Source organism: Miniopterus schreibersii, assembly GCF_964146895.1.
Source record: "Miniopterus schreibersii genome assembly, chromosome: X".
NCBI lineage: Eukaryota > Metazoa > Chordata > Mammalia > Chiroptera > Miniopteridae > Miniopterus > Miniopterus schreibersii.
This window is the reverse complement of record NC_138104.1, coordinates 105875768-105898876: the sequence shown is the minus strand read 5'-3', so window position 1 is coordinate 105898876 and position 23109 is coordinate 105875768. Positions and strand designations below refer to the sequence as shown.

General features: G+C 46.3%; 1 protein-coding gene and 1 long non-coding RNA gene across 3 annotated transcripts in view; one reads left to right on the top strand and one right to left on the bottom strand.

Moving 5' to 3' along the window:
• LOC308551378 (glycoprotein Xg-like) overlaps positions 1 to 16042 on the top strand; it is a 24871-nt gene extending 8829 nt beyond the window's left edge. The window contains exons 3-11 of one of the 2 annotated variants that reach the window (XM_081125882.1): positions 42 to 68; positions 1339 to 1401; positions 1929 to 1991; positions 4271 to 4333; positions 4575 to 4628; positions 9565 to 9588; positions 10438 to 10473; positions 12976 to 13092; positions 14675 to 16042. In XM_081125882.1, the coding sequence (XP_080982008.1) occupies positions 42 to 68; positions 1339 to 1401; positions 1929 to 1991; positions 4271 to 4333; positions 4575 to 4628; positions 9565 to 9588; positions 10438 to 10473; positions 12976 to 13092; positions 14675 to 14691 (464 nt within the window). In that variant the 3' untranslated portion in view covers positions 14692 to 16042. Of the gene's footprint in view, positions 1 to 41; positions 69 to 1338; positions 1402 to 1928; positions 1992 to 4270; positions 4334 to 4574; positions 4656 to 9564; positions 9589 to 10437; positions 10474 to 12975; positions 13093 to 14674 lie in introns of both variants that reach the window. The other variant, XM_081125881.1, reaches the window with a different exon arrangement.
• LOC308551379 lies at positions 12974 to 23109 on the bottom strand. The gene is made up of 3 exons (XR_013998018.1): positions 22961 to 23109; positions 18733 to 18864; positions 12974 to 13048 (listed from the first exon to the last, which is right to left on the bottom strand). It is a non-coding gene; the product is annotated as an uncharacterized lncRNA (long non-coding RNA).

The following is a 23109-nucleotide window of genomic DNA, read 5'->3' as shown; positions in this document are numbered from 1 at the left end:
TTCTGACGCTTATTGGATGTATTTTCTCTCTTTATTTACAGAACCCACCAAGAAGCCGAGCTCAGGTGGTGAGTCGTCACTTGCCTGGGCACACCTGAGGCTCTGTTGGGATGATGCTTGGGGATGGGTATAGGGCCGTGACGTGTGTGTGTGAGGGAGATGTAAGTGTAGGCCAGGGAGCAGGTGTTAAAAGCAAAGCCTGGTCACTGGGGACATGCTACTAGAAATCACAGCGAGACATCACTACATTCCGGCTGGGGCCTCAGGTATCAAAGCATGAAAAACAGCAGGTGTTGGCGGAGACTTGGAGGAATTGGAGCCCTTGTGCGTTGCGGGTGGGAATGTCAAATGGGGCAGCAATGTCAAATGTGAGAAACGGTCTAGAAGTTCTTAAAAAATTTCAACATAGAGTTACTCTAGGATCAGCAATTTTATACCAAGGAACTGAAAAGAGGGATTCTAACAAAAATGTGTATGCATGTGTTCATAGCAACACTATTCAAAATAGCCAAAAAAAAGTGGAAACAACCCAAGTGTTCATCCGTGAATGGATGTATGAACACAATGGGGGGCCATCCACACAGTGGAATATTACGCAGCCATGAAAAGGGGAAGGGCAGTTTTGCCCCTTGTTTTATGCATTAAAGTCAAAATAGGAGACATAAGTGGGTCCCATGAAATCCATGGGTGACAGATGAGGGAGGCGGGAGAAAGCAAAGCGGGGAAACCTCTGCGGTTGGATAGAAAGTAAAATGATAGACACACGTCTTTTACTCAGGTGGGTGCAGGATAGTTAACAGTCAACAATTAACTCAATAACAATGAGGGGATTTGTAGTATCCACAGGGTGTACCTGGGCCCCGAGGGGTCCGGAAACGGGGAAATTACTCTGACATCCCAATGATATGTTACTGTAAATGCAAAAAGACAATAGACAGGCTCAGTTCAGGTAAAGAAGGACCTTTGTCAGAGGAGATACCAGCCTAGGACCTGACGACCCTCCATAAACTGCTTTTAGGTAGAAAGTTTTCATTTCAGACAATCCCGTGGGGTTCCTTTAGGCCTCTGAGTTTGCCAGGCCGCCCGCAGGCCTCCCCCAAGCTCGTCAGGTTAGCAAGGGGGCCCTTTTTAGTCCACATTTTGCTTTTGAGTTTTATCTTTCCGGGGCTAAATGCTTTTCAACCGGTCGGTGGTAGCCTCTCACATGTGAGCAGCCAACGTGAATGAAACTACAGATTTTATAGAGTCACAGCAAAGTTCTCGTTTTCTACGCCGCTTCTCATGAAAGGAGATGTTTTTTTCTCTCGTTTAAAAACGCAACATCTTTTCTCCCTGCAGACATCTACCCGAAGCCGAAACCCCCGTATCACCCGCAGCCCGGAAATCCCGACAACAGCGGAAGTAAGAGCGCTCAGCATTCAGAATCATTTCGACACGGGTTTGATGGACGTGGCCTTTTGCGCCCTAGTGTTGTTGGAAGATTCAGTTGGCGGGATTCCTCTGTCCCTAGTGGGAGTGAGGTTCTCAGGGTACAGCTGGAATGAGCATTTCCAGAGGCCCCCACAGGCGGACGAGATGTGGTAAAAGGCTTTATGTTCCTGGAATGACATCCCTGGGTTTGCAAAGTCCAGTCCTGGGAGAGGTGCAGCTGGGGTTTCAGCAGAGCTGGAAGCAAAGCCAGTGTCTGCATGACCTAGTCTCCCCCTCTGCTTCTTTCCTGTTAAATAATAACCACATTATGACAATGGCATGAAGTTCTACCTGCATTGCTCCTTTTATGATATTTGTCCCCAGCTTCTGCAGTGTTTAAAAACTTGGCAGACACGGTTCCCGTAGATTCTTTAGGGGGGAGAAAAAAGAATCGGGGGCAGGGACATTGGCCTTTGTGTCGCTTGTTCCTTAAAATCATGTTGGTTGTTTTCCAACAGATATTTATCCAAAACCAAAACCGCCACCCCCTCGCCCACAGCCTGGCTACCCGGATGGTGGAGGTAAGACGGTGCCTATAAGGGTACATTTCAGAAACTAAGCATTGGGTACAATGCATACTCTGGGTAAGACCCGTGCCTATTAGGGTACATTTCAGAAACAAAACATTGGGTACAATGTATCCTCTGGGTAAGACCCCTGTCTATTAGGGTACATTTCAGAAACAAAACACTGGATACAATGTATCCTCTGGGTAAGACCCCTGTCTATTAGGGTACATTTCAGAAACAAAACATTGGCTACAGTGTATCCTCTGGGTAAGACCCCTGTCTATTAGGGTACATTTCAGAAATAAAACATTGGATACAATGTATCCTCTGGGTAAGACCTGTGCCTATTAGGGTACATTTCAGAAATAAAACATTGGATACAATGTATCCTCTGGGGATTCTATCCTGCATGGTGGAAGGCCCATTGCTTTGAAATACTCAGACAGGATCCTGTCTGCCCCCCCCCCCCGACTTGGGGCTACACTGACAGAAAACACATTTAATTTTCTTTTGGGTTAATGGCCTAAAAAATGCACCCCGTTCCAAAGACTCTTCATGTTCTCCTTGAGGAGGGCGATTCTTTCTTTGTGTTTTGTTATCTGTTTGGGTGTTTTGTTGAGGTTATTATTATTTTTTAAAATTTTAATTAAAAGGATTTAGTGAGTTCTGATATTCCGGAACCACACCTCTGGCCCTGTAAAGACTTTATCTGTACAGCAAAGACAGTCATTTTTAATACCTTAAAGATTGGCAAATGTTAACAAAGGACTAACAAAATCATTTACCCATTTTTGAAGTGTTTCTTTCCATCTAGGAGGTTATGTATTTATTTTTTAAGTACAGTTGACATCCAATATTATATTAGTTCAGGTGTACAGCATAGTGGTTAGAAATCTATATACTTTACAAAGGGCTCCCCCCTCTATTTCCAGTACCCACCTTATACACAGTTATTACAACATTATTGACTATATTCCCTGTGCTGTAATTTACACCCCCAGGACTATTCTCTAACCACCAATCTGCACTTCTCAATCCCTCCCCCTTTTCCACCTGGGCCCTCACCCCCCTCCCATCTGGGGACCATCAGTCTGTTCTCTGTATCTATGAGTCTGTGTCTTTTTTGTTTGTTTGTTTGTTTATTTTGTTGTTTAGATTCCACATGTAAGTGAAATCATATGGTATTTGTCTTTCTCTGACTGGCTTATTTCACTTAGCACAATACCCTCTAGGTTGGTCAGGTGTTGGGTTGATCTTTGCTTCTCTCTTTCTCTTTATTGTTGACAGTATTACAGATATTTCCTATTTTCTCCCTTTTTACCCCCCTTGTGTCTCTTTACATGAGCCCTTGGGGGTCCCATTGCTGAGTCCCTGCAGTATTTCTCCTGAGATGTTGCTGGACCTCACATAAATGAGAACACCGATCAGGGAAGAGATGCCCACCCTTGGCCCTGGCCGGGTAGTTCAGTTGTCCCAATATGCCAAAGTTGTGGGTTCGATCCCTGGTCAGGGCACATACAAGAATCAACCAATGAACGCATCAGTAAGTGGAACAACAAACCGATGTTGTTTCTCTCTCTCTCTTCCTCTCTCTAAAAACCAATCGATATTTTTATTTTTTAATTATTTTATTTTATTTTACTTTAAAAAAAAATATATCTTTATTGATTTCAGAGAGAGAAAAGGAGAGGGAGAGAGAGAGAGATGGAAACATCCATGATGAGAGAGTCATCGATGGAGCCCCCAACCCGGGCATGTGCCCTGACCGAGAATCGAACCCCGATCGCCTGGATCCTAGGTCGATGCTCAACCGCTGAGCCACGCCCGGCCGGGCATCAATTGATATTTTTAAAAATAAAAAATATAAGAGAAAATAAAAGAGATGCCCACCCATAAAAATGGAAAAGTCCCAGCCATCATACGGGTGGGCACATGTAGGGCAGTGATGGGTGTTGGAAAAAGTTAAGATACTCCGGGTATCTGATCTACCTGCCTTGGTGACAGGGAGTTTCCCAGATTCACTCATGTTATATGGATATCAGTTTCCTAGGGTCCAAAACACTCCTTTATGTCCAACTAGACAACCTCCAGATGTGTCCACTGGCCACGGCCTGCCCCTCCTGCAGGTCTCGGGTCTTTGTCTGCGAGACCCCACCTCCCCATCCCAAGAAGGGCCTGCGGGGTCGAACCTGTTTCCCATCACCTGTCCCCGGGTCCCTCACCTGAACCTGGGGGCTAAGAGGGCTGCCTGGAGAGCGCTTGGGGAAATGACCCTGTGTTTTATCCCACAGGTTACATCAGCGATGGGGACGGCGGCCGCTACCCACCCAGGCCTAGGCCCAGGCCACCAGCAGGTACCGGGGGGCTTCTCTGACCAACTGGGGAGGGTGTTGGGAGCCCAAGACCCCCAGCCTGGTGCACGGTCAGCCCCTGTGGGAGATGCAGGTGCAGGCGCTCTTGTCCTACCTCACCTCTCAGGGTGCGGGCCGTGCGTCCGTCCATTCTGGAAGTTTGGGACATGGCCTCAGGTGACACCTGCTGGAACCCCGCGCCCTGCAGGTGAGACGTTTCTCACATCCACCTTCTTTCACACAGGAGGCGGTGGCGGTGGAGGCGGCTATAACCCCGGTGGAGGCGGCTATAACCCCGGTAATGACGGCTATGGAAACTCGCACGGTACACCCAGCTCTGAGGCTCTCCGGGTGGGCGGTCGATTTGGGGAGTACATCCAGGGCTTGCAGTTGGGTTCCCCAGAATCCCTTCTCCCCGAGGTCTTGGGTGTTGGGTGGTCCATCTTCTGAGCCCTGTCTACTCTGACCCTCTGCTGCTCTCCTATCTCAGCTTCAGGAGCTCAGGTGCTCCCCACATACCTGTGTCTAGGTCGAAAGAAACAGAGAGAGCCCTGGCTGGTGTTGCTCAGTGGTTGAGCATCATGCCAAGCACCCAAAGTTCTCCGGTTCGATTCCTGGTCAGGGCACATGCTCGCGTTTCGAAGCTCGATCCCCACTAGGGGGTGTGCAGGAGGCAGCCCATCAATGTCTCTCTCTCACATCGATGTTTCCCTTTCTTCCTCCCTCTCCTTCTTTTTTCTCTAAAAATCAGTAAAAATATATTGAGGGAAAAAAAAAAAGACACAGAGATAGAACATGCAATAAATTCAGGAGTTCTTTGCTAGGCAGCAAAGGAAAGAGAAACACTTCAGGGCTGTGGATTCCACCAAATTAAAAGGAGCTTTTCACAGGAGCAGTGAACAGGGTCCTTCTCTAGACTGAGCGTCCCTGAGATCGACTGGTGGACCTGCAGGTCCTCAGACGTTCTCTGGTTCTTTAAGGGGAGATGGGGAGCCAAATATCACGGCTGAGAAAAGAAAACGCTACAGATTTATTTTATTTTTGGTTGATATGTAACTGACGTTACACTCTTTAAAAGTTTCAGGTGTGCAACACAGTGAGTTGATATTTGTGTATATTGCAAAATGATCCCTCCCCCCCAATAAGTCTAGTTAATATCTGACACCTCACATAGTTATAAATTTTTCTGTGTTTAAGACCTACTCTCTTAGAAACTTTTAAATATTCAATACAGTTTTGTAACTATATAATATAGTGTAATATTAACTATAGTCACCACTCTGGTACTTTTATTTTATTATTTTATTTTATTATTTTATTTTATTTTATTTATTTTATATTTTATTTTATTATTATTTTGTTCATTCTAATCCGGGGATATTTTTTCCATTGATTTTTAGAGAGAGTGGAAGGGAGGGGGAGAGAGAGAGAGACATCGATGTGAGAGAGACCCATCGATTGGTTGCCTCTTACACTCGCCCTGACCAGAGCAGGGATCGAACCTGCAACCCAGGTACATGCCCTTGACTGGGAATCGAACCTGAGACCCTTCCATGCACGGGCCCAACACTCTAACCACTGATCCACGCCAGCCAGGGCCTGGGACTTTTAAAAAAATAATTTGAAGTTTGCGTTTTTTGGCACCTTTCACCCACCAATCAATCTATGGATTAATTTTAAAGTATTATTATTATTAATAATTTTATTTGTTGTTTACCATTTGGTAAGAGTTTCGAACATCTTCAGTTAATTGAGAAACTATTTTGGGTTGATATGTATATATCTTTTTAAAATATGTTTTTATTGATATTTTTTTAGAGAGAGAGGGAGGGAGAGGGAGAGAGAAACATTGATGGGCTGCCTCCTGCACGCCCCCTAGTGGGGATCGAGCCCACAACCTGGGCATGTGCCCTGACCGGGAATCCAACCGGCCACCTTGGTCTGTAGGTCGACACTCAACCACTGAGCCACACCGGCCGGGAAAAAACAATATTTTTATAGAACATTTCCAATGTGGGCAGCCCTTCTTGGATTGTGGTCACGTTAAACTCTGTCCTTGGGGATCATTACTCAGTTTTACACAATAACGGCCATCGTGATGCCCAAACCATCTCCACTGGAAGGGGGAGGCCTTTGTCACCGTATAGGTGGCCCCATCCCCAGGATTTAATCCCTAGGAGGTGGACAAGGGAGCGGTGACACGTGGAAGACTGTGGCCGAGGCAAGAGCTATCTGATTTTTATTTTATTTAATTTTTTATTTATATTTTATTTAATTTTGTATTTATTTTATTATTTTCCTTACTTTATTTAATTTTTAATTTTTATTATTTTATTAATTTTAGTTTATTATTTTTAATTTTTATTATTTTAAGTTTTAATTTTATTATTTTATATTTTATTTTATTTTTAATTTTATTTATTTTATTTTATATTTTACATTTATTTTATTTTATTTTTATTATTTTATTATTTTATTTTATTTTATTATTTTTAATTTTTATTTTATTTTAAGTTTTAATTTTATTATTTTATTTTACATTTTATTTTTTTAATTTTAATTTTATTTTATTTTTAATTTTTATTATTTTATTATTTTTAATTTTTATTATTTTATAAGTTTTAATTTCGTTATTTTATATTTTATTTTATTATTTTATTTTTAAATTTTAATTTTATTTTCATATTTTATATTTATTTTATTATTTTATTTTATCATTGGCACTATTACAGATGCCCTCCAATTTCCCTCTCTTTCTCCCCTCCTCTCCCAGGCCTTCCCCACACTATCCTCTGTGTCCATGGGCCGTGCACGGATGCATAGAAGTTCTTTGGTTCATCTCTCCCCACCCCCTTCCCTCTGAGCTCCCTCCATCTGCTCCATGCTTCCGTGTCTCTGGATCTGTTTTGCTCACCAGTGTATTTTGTTCATTAGATTCCACATATGAGTGAGATCACGGGACACTTGCCTTTCTCGACCTGGCTTATTTCCCTCAGGATCATACCCTCCAGGTCCTTCTATCTGCTTTCAGCTCAGCATACTAATGCGATGAGCCCGTCTTTCTGTTCCCGGTGGAATCCTGGGGAAAAGAACATTCAATATTTATACAAATGCCCACGGGGAGTGTGTAGCCCTCGGACACCTGGCATTCCTGCAGCTCAGGATGCCTTGTGCTCAGGTGACCCTCCCGGTGCCCCCACCCCACATGCATCTCTGGAGACTCAGCCGCCCTGCAGGTCCTCTGCACAGCGAGTTCTTTTGTTCTTTGCCACGTTCATAAATCAGCAAGAAAGGCCTCCTCCTGTACTGGCCTTGGAGTCCTGAGTGTCTATGTGTTTTCCCAGGAACTTAGTCAGGTCTCTCTCTCTCCATGAAGCCAGCTCCAGAAGGGATGAAAGCTCACTAAGGTGACATCTGAGCCTGGGGGCTGATCTCTGGCCCTGAGCTGGGCGAGGCTGTGAGTCAGCAGTCGGGATGGGTCAGAAGGTGGGGCTCCGAGGGTAGCTGAGCGCCTCACCCAGCTTGTCCCCTGAATGTGGTCAAACGTGTTCAGCGTGTTCCCTCCTCATATGAGACGCCCACCCATTGACCAGGGCTGAGCAGCCGGGTGTGTGTGTCCTATGTTGGTTCTCCTTCCTGGTGATGTCCAGAAAATGGGTCTTTTTTTTTTTTTTTTTAACAGCTGGCTTTAAAAAAAAATTATTTTTATTGTTGAGAGTATTACAGATGCCCCCTTTTTTGCCCCCATTGACCCCCTCGACCCTGCTCCTGCCCCCGCCCCAGGCCTTCCCCACACTATTGTCTGTGTCCGTGGATTACCCACAGATGCATATAAGCTCTTTCATTAATCTCTCCCTTCCCTCCTCCCGCTTTCCCTCTGAGCTCCCTCCATTTGCTCCATGCTTCCATGTCTCTGGATCTATTTTGTCAGTTTATTTTGTTCATTAGACTCCACATAGGAGTGAGATCATGGGATACTTGTCTTTCTCTGATGGGCTTATTTCACTCAGCATAATACCCTCCAGGTCCCTCCCTGCTGTTCCCAAAGAATAAGAGATCCACATTTTTCACAGCTGCATAGTATTCCACGGTGTAGATGTACCACAGCTTTTTTATCCGCTCGTCTACGGATGGGCACCTGGGCTGTTTCCAGATCTTAGCTGTTGTCAATAGTGCTTCTCTGAACATAGGGGGGCATAGAACATAGGGGGGCATAGATTCTTTTTGATTGGTGAGTACCTGGCTTTTAATGACCAGGTTTCCCTAATAGAAACTGTCTTAGTCAACTCAGGAATACAAAACAAAGGACACCGGGTGGAGTGGCTTAAACAACACAGTCCTGGCTCATTTCTCACAGGCCTGGAAGCTGGAAGTCTTAGATCCAGGTGCCGACAGGGCTGGTTCCTCCTGAGGCCTCTCTCCTTGGCCTGTAGACGACCATCTCCTTGCCGCATCCTCACACGGTCACCCCTCTGTGCCTGTCTGTGTCCTAATCTCCTCTTCTTATAAGGACCCCGGTCCTATTAGATCAGGATCTACCCTAGTGACCGCATTTTACCTTAATCTCCTCTCCAAAGACCCATCTCCAAATACAGCCTCATTCTGAGCTGTATTCGGAGCTGGAACAGACACCATTCAGCCCCATGACATCCATCACCCACTTGGAAGAGGCAGTGTGTTAAATAACCCTTAATATTTAGAGAATGCCGAGATAAATAACTCCAGTTCAAAATGAGCAAAATTTAGCATCAAGCAATTTTTTTAATTTTTGTTTTTGTCTTTTACAAATCTCAAATCGTTCTTTACATATCACTCTGCAGACATAAGAAGGAAGCGGAAAGATGCCTCTCAGTTTTCGCTGGCTCTGGTTACAATTCATAATGTGTTTCCATCCCAGTCTTGTCCCTACCAGCGCCGGTGTGGTTTTCTCCTGTTGCTCAGAAAGCAAATTTGTACACAGCTGAGTCATTCCCCACCCTTGGGGGCCAAGAAAAGTGCCTCTGTGGCCACGTGGTCTCAAGGGTGTTAGCAGCAACAGCTCACTTTGCCGGCGGCGATGTCACCGGCTGCCTCTGTGTGCCGAGGGTGACTGTTTCTTCCCATCGGATCCTTGGTGGCCTTTCCCGGCATCTTGCTTCAGGCGCCCTGGCTTCCTCGTGGGTCCTGCCGTTCTGGGTGTCGGGGAGACTTCCTGGGCCTTACCTTCCATTTCACGTGATCTTTCTGTCCTGCAGGAGGAGGGTATCGACCCAACTCAGGTGGGTATAATTATGGTAAAGGAACGATTTCTTAGAAGCTGTGTGGGGAGAAGCTCTCTCTGGAGAACTGACCCCTGCCTGGGCGCTGGTGGGAAGCTTTTCGGGGTGTCCTGCATGGTAACCAGCTCACCACCTGGGTCCCTCATGGTTTTGCATGTGGTGAGGCCTTCGTTTCTTAACGGGATGAAGGCCTGCTCAGCGCTGGTACTGTGTGGGAGGGCATGCATGTGCGTGTATATGTGCACATTTGTGCGCCTGTGTGCGTGAGTGTAGACGTGTACATACGTGTGCATATGTATCATGCATGTGCATGCATGTGCCTGTGGGTGGGTGTGCACGTGTGCCCATGTATTATACACATACGCGTGAGAGCATATATTTACATATATGTGTGTGCATGTTCTGTGCATGGGTGCACATGTGGCATTTGTAAGTTCACACGCACGGAAGACATGCATCTATGCACCTGTATGCATGTGTCTCCACGTGCACACGTGGATGTCTGCTTGCGTGCCTACGTGTGTCCACATGTGTGCACATGGGTGCATGTGGTGGTGTGCTTGTGTGTGTTGCATGTCTATGCTCATGCGTGCATTCCCTGACCCCTGAAATGCAAGCTCTTCCCCGTCCCTTCATGCCCCATTCCAGTCCTCGCTGTTAGATGCAGTGTCCATGTCCCGCGTTCCTCCTGCGGAACGCCTGTCCCCTCTGGGACCGTGAGCTTCGTGAGAACGTAGATTTTTGTCTGCTTGCTCACGGCTGCATTCCCGGCATCTCAACGGCGCCGGCATCAGGGGGCAGCGATACGCTCTTCCCAAGGCACGTGTGACTCTGGTTTTCCCGTTACAGGCGGAGACAGCTACAACAACTATGGCAACCCTCACGGTAATACCTGGCTCAGCCCACCCCGACCTTAAGGAGAGAGCAGCCTTGCCTGTCCATGTGGGAAGGGCCGGAGTAGGCCTGCATTCTTGTTTCAGCCCAACGGCATTCATGGGGCGCTTCCTGAACAAAAGCGCCTGCCCTTTGGGGTGGGAGCAGGTCCGGGGAGCTCAGGGAAGGAGAGAGACTGATTCTGAGGCTGGCAGGTGCCTTGTAACTGTGAGAGCAGAGATGGGGTTCTCGGATGCGTCTCGGGGGCACCACAGCGTCCCTCTCTTCATGAACTTGAAGCCAAGAAGGAGAGAAGGAAGGGAGTTACGGCCATTCGGCCCTGGGAGGTGCACAGTCAACCCCATCGCAGGTCCAAGAATGGAGGGGCTGAAGTCAGAAGGGGACTTTTGTCACATGTAGCTGGAGATGGGTCCCAGCCTCTATGTTGAAGATGACAGGAGCCCCTACCCCCATCCCCAGTGCGGAGGCAACTGTGATGTGTCAATTTTAAGGCAGAAAATAAGGGAACAAAGCGGGTTGGCAACCCTACATCATGATACACAAGCAGAGTGTCGGGGTTCCTACTTGTTGGGCGTTGGGTGTTCTTAGTTGGCCCCTAAGGTGCCAGTGGGAGATACGATGCATGAGACAAAAATGCACGTTGGACACCTAGTTTGATGAGACACATGGGGTCCTGTAGCTACACAGAGGACAGATCCTAGGCCAGGTTGGGATGGAGTGGGTCAGGACTCCTGGAAAGAGCTATATCCAAGCCAGAAGGGTGGGCGGTGGCCAGAAGAAGACAGTGAGGTGCTAGGGATGAAGGTGAGCGAGGTCAGGCTGGCGACGATCCTGGAACACCAGGATGTGTGCAGCCAGGGTGTCGATGATCATGGGCGGGTGGGACAGGTGAGCAGATGGACGGGTCTACGGCATGTAGTCACTTCATGGGACAGAGCCTGCCCCTGAGAAAGGCATGGATCAGACGCAGGCAGCTAAGGCTCAGGGAGACCAGCTGTAAGACCCACTTAGTTCCCAGACTGGAGGTGATGACCAGGTAAATTAGGGTATAAGCAGCGGAGGTGGGCTTTTAGGGTTATTTGGTGATTAGCATGGATGTGGTTAATGAGTAGGGAACAGCAGAGAGGGAAAAGTGTATCGGTCAGCTGTCCAGGTGTATCAGTCGGCTGTGCCGAATAACAAAAGGCTCCAAACCACAATGGCTTAAAACACAACCAGTGATCAGATCACTGGGCCGGTGAGCAGATGGATGGACACGTCTGCACTACGCACAAGCTTAATGGAAAAGAGCCCCACTCCTATTAATATTTTGTAAAGGATGAGTTACATGGAAGCCTCCGAGGGTCGGGGTGACCAGTTGTAAGACCCATTTAGTTCCCAGACTGGAGGTGATGGGGAGCTAAATTAGGGTATAAGCAGCGGAGGTGGGCTTTTAGGGTTATTTGGTGATTAGCATAGATGTGTGTGGGACAGCGGAGAGGGGAAAGTGTATCAGTCAGCTGCGCTGCATAACAAAAGATCCAAAACGTAGAAGCTTAAAATACAACCATTTATCAGGTCACTGGGCAGGTGAGCAGATGGACACGTCTGCCCCACTTACACTCTTAATGGAAAAGGACCTGCCCCTATTAATATTTTGTAAAGGATGAATTACTTGGAGGCACCTAAGGGAGTCCAAACAGCATCCCGATGACGAGACAGAGGCGACGGGTGTTTATGAGAAAGGGGCGGGCGACAGTGACACCCACAGCGGGAAGGCGTGGCCGTGGGTGCAGATAACAGGACGTTGTGACGCTGATTCTAAACAGTGTGTTTAATCTTCAGTCCTGAGGTCTCCCGTCCAGTGGTCGTCACACCTGCTTTCCCGTCATCTTTCCAGACAGCTCTTTGGGACATGAGGTTGCTTTAGGCCCCGTGCAAAGGTCGTCTTGTCTTGTTTTAACATCCAAAGTTTGAGGCATCGGATGTGCAAGGCAGCTCCTGAGGACAGCAGCTCCGGCTCCGTTTTAAAGGGGCTTTATTTATATCATTATTATTATTTAATGAAGGAGACAGTATTTTACACTTTGAGAAGAGTACTGACTGTCTCTGCAAGGTCCCACCTCATTTCTCTGTGCAAGAACCCCAAAACATTGCATTAAACTTGCCTTCAGGGTATCAGTATCAGGTCTGTGTCTGTGTCCAGAGACCCAGTGGGTTTCGTGGGGCCCCTTACCCGGGCACTTCTGGATTGAACATTGTTTCTTGCATGAGTAAACATTCTACATCCAAAAAAGTACAAATCCTTCAAATTAAACAAATTTTTAAAACCACATTAAGTGCGTCTTCTGTGCAAAGCCGTGGATGTCCTGGACGCTGATGCTACTGGAAAGGGGACCTGGCCCTGATGGGGTCTGCCCAGGACCAGCAGTTATTTAAAATTAAAGGTGTTCCTGCCGGCCGCTTTTTTTTCTCTCTCTTTCAGACGATCTTGTTTTTTCTCGTTTCCTGCAGGCAACATGGTAGCTAAAATTGTGTCTCCCATCGTATCCGTGGTGGTGGTCACTCTGGTGGGGGCCGCAGCCAGCTATTTCCAACGCAACAGGAGGAGAAATTGCTTTAGAACAAATCGTGAGTTCCATCCCATTTTTTTTTTTTTCTATTTATAAAGCCCCCCCCCCCCCAATACTTTCTGGCATCTTTCAAGAGCAATGTTATTTCTGGTTAAGTCCAATATAGACCCTCTTAACTAAGTTTTTTTTTTTTTTTGGTTTTGTTTTGTTTTCATTGATTTTTAGAGAGAAGAAGGGAGGGAGGGAGGGAGGGAGGGAGGGAGGGAGGGAGGGAGGGAGGGAGGGAGGGAGGGAGAGAGAAACATCTCACATCCATTGGTTGCTGGGACCAGGGATCGAACCTGCAACCCAGGCACATGCCCTTGACTAGGAATTGAACCTGAGACCCTTTTGTGCACTGGGGACACTCTAACTGCTGAGCCACATCGGCCAGGGTCTAATTAAGTGATTTTAAGTTGGGACTTTCTCCCAAGCATACGGAAAATGGAGAAAAACAATGCTTTTTTTGTTTGTTTGTTTTAACAGAAGATGCTCAATGATTTATTAATTTTTCGGACAGTTTTCTGAGCTGCAAGATTTGATTAAACTGCCAGAGAACTTCAATAACTAACATACACTGGCCCATTATAAGCTCGGATGTGTGTGTGTGTGTGCGTTTCGCTAGCCGGATACAGTTTTGTTTTGTTTTTGTGTGAAATTTTAATCACAAGTGACTCTGGAGAAATATTGGGGTTCAACCTGACATTTTTGCACCCCTTTCCCCAAAGAAAACGATGAGAGAGCCCTAAATTATAAACCTTCCCATGTACAGACCTCGGGAGTCCGAGGCCTCCCCCTGCTGGTGGATGGTGGTACTGACACCTGCCCGTGGCCTCCCCCTGCTGGTGAATGGGTGGTACTGACACCTGCCCGTGGCCTCCCCCTGCTGGTGGATGGGTGGTACTGACACCGGCCCGTGGACTCCCCCTGCTGGTGGATAGTGGTACTGACACCTGCCCATGGCCTCCCCTTGCTGGTGGTTAGTGGTACTGACACCTGCCTATGGCCTCCCCCTCCTGGTGGATAGTGGTACTGACACCTGCCTATGGCCTCCCCCTCCTGGTGGATAGTGGTACTGACACCTGCCCATGGCCTCCCCCTGCTGGTGGATAGTGGTACTGACACCTGCCCATGGCCTCCCCCTGCTGGTGGATAGTGGTACTGACGCCTGCCCGTGGCCTCCCCCTGCTGGTGGATAGTGGTACTGACGCCTGCCCGTGGCCTCCCCCTGCTGGTGGATAGTGGTACTGACACCTGCCTATGGCCTCCCCCTGCTGGTGGATAGTGGTACTGACACCTGCCCGTGGCCTCCCTCTGCTAGTGGACAGGTGGTACTGATACCTGCCCATGGCCTCTCCCTGCTGGTGGATAGTGGTACTGACACCTGCCCATGGCCTCCCCCTGCTGGTGGACGGGTGGTACTGACCAATCCCAGCAGAGTAAACCTTGGTCTATTAACACCTCACCCTGGAAGTGTGGGGGACACAGAATTTAGAAAAAAAACCACTTACTTTCTCATAAGAGGGTAATAATGATTTAAGGCCAATCTGTAGGTTTTTCTTCCTCGGCTGTGACACTTTCATTGCCATCTTCCCTTACAGAACCCGAGAATGTCTGAGGACCTCAAGGTCGGGCGGTCGCTCTGAGAGAAAGCTCAGACGAGACAAGAACCCCGCCCATCATTCCTGTGGAAACTCCCTTTCATTTTTGGCGTCATTCAACTCCAAAAAAGTGTTTTCTTTCCCATCTGACAAAGATATGATGCCTAACAAAGAATCCCCCATGTGTTGGACTGGCTGCGTTTCTGCAGATAAATTAAGCGCCTAAAGCTGGGGGGTCCAAAGGTGGCCTCACTGTGTTCATTGCATCATTGACTTGGACACAGAGATTTTTTTTTTTCTGACTCTGTTCTGAGCTCTGACACTACCTCCTTGTGCGACAATACCACGTGAGTATTCAACCCTCTGGGCATTGTCACAAAAGACAATGTAAGCAAAATGGCCCAGGGTCTTGGATGGGGACGTGAGTGCCCTCTGGGAGACAAGAATGCGCTTGGCATTTCCAACAAGTGATGGTGGGAAGTTCATGGATGCTCCATTCTTCAGTTATGTGAAAAATCTTGAGCGCAAATGCAGCATTTTGGGTGAAGTGGGAATGAAAGATGGACCACACAGAGGGCAGAAACTGATCTACTCAGCTCTCACTCCCTGGCCCCCCAAATTTGTATCACCTGCAGAAAGCAAGCCTGGATGGAGGGGGGATTTTAGGTGAAAATCGCTCATGTGCAAAACCATCTTGGAGAATCAGTGTGGTGCTACATTTTCCTGGGAAATGTTATGCTTTCGGTCACTTTTTGGGAACTACTATGGGACAGAAATAGCAATTTTTCAGGTGCTGAAACTTTGCCTGTTATTTTTAGTCTTTGAGACACCCTGGGTACCAGTGAGTAGGGCAACATCCCGGCTTTGCTTCCTTTATACTTTTTCTTTGTGCTGGAATAGAAAGCCTAATATCCTCCAACATCAAAAAATTCTATTAGCTATTTTCTTGTATTTTAGTGATGCTTTAGGGGAGAGGAAACAGGGTGGTTTGGGCCTATCAGGCTAGTTTGACTCAATGAAGATTGTTTATATAGGACTTTTGGACTTGACCATGAATATCAGAACCAACAATGAGCATATTCGTGGTAACCTGCAACCCTTAAAAATCCCAAATGTTCAAGCTTCCATTATGGGTTGGGGGTAGGTCTCCAAAGAGAGAGAGTAGAGAGAAGAAAGTGTTTGAAAAAGAACTTAAAACTAACAATCGAGGTAGAAGAGGGTGCAGGGGGGATGGAAGGAGACTTGACTTGGGGTGGTGAACACATAACACAATATACAGATGATGTATTATAGAATTGTACCCCTGAAACCTATGTAATTTTATTAACCAATGTCACCCCAATAAATTCAATAAAAATTTAATAGAAGAAAAACAGGAAATTTTTTTTTATGAATCTCTGTGTGGTGATCATTAAAGACAACCACAGTTGATAGGTTGAGTGAAAATGGTAAGTGACAGCAGCTTCTGCAGGTTTAGTTATGTGCTTGCAGTTTTGAGTGGGAAAATCTCTGACATTTCTTGCATAAAATAATTTACAGTAAAAGACACCAAACAACAAAGAATTATCCAATGAGATGTCTCGGTACAGACTCGTGGATCTCACATCACGGATTTAGACAGGATTTGAGCAATTTGAAGACAGTCCACGTATCCTATTTCTATTTATTTTAAATTTTTATTTATTGATTTTAGAGAGGAAGGACATATACAAGAAGGCACCAATGAGCACACCAATAAATGAAACAAATCAATGTTTTTCTCTCTTCCTTCTCTTTTTCTCTAAAAGCAATCAATAATTTTTTTTTTAATGAGTAAGAGAAAAATGAAGGTTGAGTGGTAACCAATATATTACAAGGTTAATCTTTATCAACATATAAAATATGGGTATAGCCCAGTCGGTGTGGCTCAGTGGTTGAGTGTCGACCTATGAACCAATTCAATTCCGCCGTCAGGGCACATGCCCGGGTTGAGGGGCTCGATCCCCAGTAGGGGGCGTGCAGGAGGCAGCCGATCCATGACTCTCTCTCATCATTGCTGTTTCTATCTTTCTCTCCCTCTCCCTTTCTCTCTCTGAAATCAATAAAAACATTTTTAAAAATATGGTTATAAAATTTCAATTGTGATACACACATATATGTGTGTCTACATTACAAACATTTTCTCTCATTCTTTGCTTGTCTTTCAAGTTAGTTACAGGGCGTTTGTCACAAAAATTCATGTTACACAATCAAATTGTTGGGCGTCTTTTTTTGTGGCTTCTGGGTTTGAAATCTGTCCCCAGAAAGGTCTTACATCTTTTCAGTAATAGTGTTTCTGGTGTATGAAGAAAAGACTCGTTTTCCCAGAAAGCATCCTGAGGACAGTGCAGACTCACCTTCTGCTGACCCACCCATCAAGGACCTCACCAGGTGGCCCGTGTCCGTGCTTCCTGGAGACCAGCAAACATAGAAGCCCAGCAACGCCCATGGCAGGATGTGTGCTCTGGGTTTATAAATGGAACTACCCTTCGCCCAGGGGTCACCTGTGGCTTACTTCCTTTTGCCCTGCTTCCTGAGCACAGGTTCAGGGCAGGTGGGAGGGTGGGGTGGGTGTGGGGGCAGGAGATGCTGTAACATCTATTGGTGTTTGTGTTGGGAGACAGAGGCAGCTGCTCTCTCCTCCTCAACCTTCTCTTTAAACATTTCTGCAGGTTTTAGAGAAAGACAAATGAATGGATGGATGGTGGATGGATGGGTGGATGGATGGATGGATGGATGGATGGATTAGTGGGATGGATGGATGGATGGATGGATGGATGGATGGATGGATGGATGGGTGGATGGATAGGTGGATGAATGGATGGGTGGATGGATGGATAGGTCGATGGATAGGTGGATGCATTGATGAATGGATGCATTAATGGATGGATGGATGGATGGATGGATGGATGGATGGATGGATGGATGGATGGATGGATGGATGAATGGATAGGTGGATGGATAGGTGGATGAATGGATAGGTGGATGGATGGATAGGTGGATGGATGGATGGATGGATGGATGGATGGATGGATGGATGGATGGATGGATAGGTGGATGGATGGATGGATGGATGGATGGATGGATGGATGGATGGATGAGTGGATGGATAGATAGGTGGATGGATGGATGTATAGATGGATGGATAAATGGATGGATGGATGGATGGATGGATGGATGGATGGATGAATGGATAGGTGGATGGATAGGTGGATGAATGGATAGGTGGATGGATGGATAGGTGGATGGATGGATGGATGGATGGATGGATGGATGGATAGGTGGATGGATGGATGGATGGATGGATGGATGGATGAGTGGATGGATAGATAGGTGGATGGATGGATGTATAGATGGATGGATAAATGGATGGATGGATGGATGGATGGATGGATGGATGGATGGATGGATAAATGGATGGATAAATGGATGGATGGATGGATGGATGGATGGATGGATGGATGGATGGATAAATGGATGGATAAATGGATGGATAAATGGATGGATAAATGGATGGATAAATGGATGGATAGGTGGATGCATTGATGGATGAATGGATGGATGGATGGATGGATGGATGGATGGGCGGGTGGACACCAGGGATGCTACTGGACGCCTTACAGTGCACAACAAAGACTTCAGCTCTCTTGAGAAGCGAGTCCCCAGGATGTGCCCAGAGTGACCTGACTTTTGCTCCTGGTGAGACACGATGAGCAGAAAGGACCCCAGAGGCTTTTGCTCAACTTGGGGAGAGAGATGTGTCAGCCAAGTGGTAGAGAGGGAGCTGCCCAGAGGCGGGAGGGAGGCAGCCAGCCCTCTGCTTGTCTAACCAGCTAAATAACAACTCAAGGGAGAGATGCCATTGTGAGAATGCAGACCCAATTGTGTTCACTGGATTTCATCTTTGATGATTCCAGAAAGATATCCCGAGACAAGCCTTGGTGACGTTATGGGCGATTGTGGAAGGTGGAACGCTCCCTTCACTTTTCTTGGGGCCTGGCAGAGGGTTCTCCTTGGTTCAGCCCCAAGCTGGCTCTTACCCAGGTTCTCTTGCTGCAGGAAGAGTTTCTCAATCCAGTGTGATTGTGGAGACACTTCTGGTTGTTACAGCTGGGAGAGAGGTCTTGCTCCTGGCCTCTGGTGGGTGGAGACCAGGGAGGCTGCTCAATACCCTACAGTGAACAAGACGCCCCACATCAGAGAGTCATCCAGCACCAGATGTCAGTCATGCTGAGTGTGAGAAACCCTGCCCGTGCATGGGGCCCCTTGTGTTTCCCCCGTTTCTCTCTTTCTTTGTCTCTCCCTTGTCCATATCAATCTACCCATTCATCCATCTATTCATCCATCACCTATTATCTATCTATATCTATCTATCTATCTATCTATCTATCTATCTATCTATCTATCTATCTATCTATCTATCATCTATCTATCTATCTATCATCATCTATCTATCTAATCTATCTATCATCTGGCTATCTATCATCTATCTATCTAATCATCTATATCTGTCTATCTATCTATCTATCTATCTATCTATCTATCTATCTATCTATCTACCTATCTATCTATCATCTGTCTATCATGTATCTACCTAATCATCTATATCTATCATCTATCATCATCTATATCTATCTATCTATCTATCTATCTATCTATCTATCTATCTATCTACCTATCTATCTATCATCTGTCTATCATGTATCTATCTAATCATCTATATCTATCATCTATCATCATCTATATCTATCTATCTATCTATCTATCTATCTATCTATCTATCTACCTATCTATCTATCATCTGTCTATCATGTATCTATCTAATCATCTATATCTATCATCTATCATCATCTATATCTATCTATCTATCTATCTATCTATCTATCTATCTATCTATCTATCTATATCTATCTATCTATCATCTGTCTATCATGTATCTATCTAATCGTCTATATCTATCATCTATCATCATCTATATCTATCTATCTATCTATCTATCATCTATCTATCTATCTATCTATCTAATCTATCTATCATCTATCTATCTATCTATCTATCTATCTATCTATCTATCTATCTATCTATCATCTATCTATCTATCATCTATCTATCTATCTATCTATCTATCTATCTATCTATCTATCTATCTATCTATAATTTATATCTATCATCTATCAATCTATCTATATCTATCATCTATCTATCTATCTATCTATCTATCTATCTATCTAATCTATCATCTATCATCTATCTATCTATCTATCTATCTATCTATCTATCTATCTATCATCTATCATCTATCTATCTATCTATCTATCTATCATCTATCTATCTATCTATCTATCTATCTATCTATCTATCTATCATCTATCATCTATCTATCATCTACCTAATCAATCATCAACTAGATTCCTCTTATGGAGTCAGAAAAATATGCCTGTCTGATAGGCGATGGACGACATCCACACCACACTGTGCCCATTACAAATGAGGTTTAGCACCCTCGATGTTCTCTCAGCCCTTTAATTTTTTTATTATTATTTTTTAAATTTTCACCCAGGGATATTTTTTCCATCGATTTTTAGAGAAAGTGGAAGGGAGGGAGGAGGGGGGGGAGAGAGATAAAGAGAAACATTGATGTGAGAGAGACACATCGACTGCCTCCCACCCGGGCTGGGAGCAGAGCCACAGATCAAACCTTCAATCTCTTGGCCCTTTTAAAATCTCTATGCTGCATACTTACTTTGTTGTTGATTTCTATAAAAATTTTACATTTTTAAAATTATTTACTTTTTGGCACCACAGGTAAAGGTCTGTATTCTAATGTTAATCTTAAAAACCAACTTAAAAATAAAATGAAATATAAAAACCTCTCGCCTTCGGAAGCCTAAATTGTGTTGGTTCTCAAAGTGTGAGATGTGGAACCCTAGGGGGGTGACCCCAAGACCCAGAGGTCCACGGGGAGTGGGGGTGGGGTGTCAGAATCATTTTCATCATAAGACAAAGACCTTGTTTGCCTTTTAAAACTATGTTGGTGTTTGTCCTGAGGGTCTCGAAGTGACATGGAATGAACTTGCTGGGGCAGGTGGCTGGTTTAGTGGGGACACGACCCTCCCCTTCCCCCTCCCCAGGTGATATCTGTAGAGCAGGACGCCTAGTTCTTTAGTCCTGCATAGCAGGAATGTTGACTCCCTCTGCTGATGTTTGTCCCCTGGAGGCTTGAGCTGCAGGACAGTGACAACCTGTTGGAACAAGTAGATCCACAGAGTTCCTGAAATAACTGCCTGCCTTTACTGCCTCCTCCCTGAGGGCTTCTCCGATCCATCTGGCAGTCTCCTCTTTCCCTCTACGACACTCCATGGCTCACATGTCCCCTGCACTGCAGGCAGCATTAACCCCAATCACGCATTCTTTTCCTGTTCCTTCCAGGTGAGTATCCCAGATGGCCAGCCCTCCAGGGTATCCCTGGGTACCCACCTCCTTCCCACCTGGTGCTGCAGCCAGAGGTTTCAAACTGGTGGCCCTCAGAGCCACACCTGAGCTGCAGACCTCCTTGGCCTGTCTGGTTTTGGATGGTCAACTTGAATGAGTCTCCAACGACTGACCATCAGGACAGCCCATGAAATAGCAGTGACTTCTCAGGACAACTCCTAAGGACTGGCAACCCCAGCCCACACCCTCCACTCTGTCCTGCATTTGGGTTCAGTAGGGCTCCTACCCCAATGCACACCTGTCCTGAGGAATGGCTGGGCCCACGGGCCTTAGGACAGGTCCCTACTGGCTTGGGTCTTGGTGGCCTTAATCTAAATCCATCATCACCAGAGGGACCCTGATAGGTCCCTTATCTCCAGCTCTAGGGCTTTGCAAGGTAAGGAGGGACATGAATGCAAAAGGCTCAGGGGGACTGATTTTCATCTGAATCCATTTTGTCAGTCATGCACGCATGCATCCACTCATTCATTTATCCACCCAGCTCATCCACTCACTCACTTATTCACCCAACTCATTCACTCATGCACACATGCATCCAGTCATTCATTTATCCACCCAGCTCATTCACTTATGCACACATGCACTCACTCATTCATTTATCCACCCAGCTCATTCACTTATGCACACATGCATCCACTCACTCACTTATCCACCCAACTCATGCACACATGCATCCAGTCATTCATTTATCCACCCAGCTCATTCACTTATGCACACATGCCCTCACTCATTCATTTATCCACCCAACTCATTCACTTATGCACACATGCATCCACTCACTCACTTATCCACCCAACTCATGCACACATGCATCCAGTCATTCATTTATCCACCCAGCTCATTCACTTATGCACACATGTACTCACTCATTCATTTATCCACCCAGCTCATTCACTTATGCACACATGTACTCACTCATTCATTTATCCACCCAACTCATTCACTTATGCACACATGTACTCACTCACTCATTCATTCACCCAGCTCATTCACTTATGCACACATGCACTCACTCATTCATTTATCCACCCAACTCATTCACTTATGCACACATGTATCCACTCATTCACTTATCCACCCAACTCATGCACACATGCATCCACTCATTCATTTATCCACCCAGCTCATTCACTTATGCACACATGTACTCACTCATTCATTTATCCACCCAGCTCATTCACTTATGCACACATGCATCCACTCATTCATTCATCCACCCATTCACTGACCCATGCACCCATGCATTCACTCACTCTCTCACTCAAGCATATATGAACTAATTCATGCATTCAGCCACTCACTGGTGCCTGCGAGAGCCCCTGGCTCGTTGACTCACTCACGCACCAGTCCAGAGATTCATCCCTTCGTGTCTGCACTCACGACTTACTCTCCTAGCTCCTTCCTCACCGTGCATTTATTCTCTCATTCACTCATTCATTCGTGCGGTGGGTCCCTCATCAAGCACTCAACTCATGAGCGGGACCTGCATACATCCATTCCCAGGCTCATGTGTGCGTCGAATCACTCATTCCCTCACGCAGCCTCTCGTCCACCCACTTACTTACTCCTACAGTCCCGCGCCCTTGCACGCAGGCCTGCATTACTCTTTCCTTCGCTCACCTGCCTTCAACCAGATCTCGGGCTGCAGGTCCGGAGCTGGGAGGTGTCCAGCGTGGCCTCTATGTGGACAGCGCCCTGGCCTTGCGCCCAGGCCCTTGAGGCCACTGCAAACATTTGCTTTCGGCCTGGCTGGTTAAAGGTTATAAATGGACAAACCTGGAAACCACGGGCTCTGGGATTCAGCGGGGAGGGGGCCGCCAGGGAGCAGGGGCGGAGCTCGGAAAGGCTGGCTGCCCAGGCCCCTCCGTGGTCTTCTCCGGGCAGGCGGCAGGAGCCGGGCAGCAGGCGGCGCGCGGGCGCAGCGG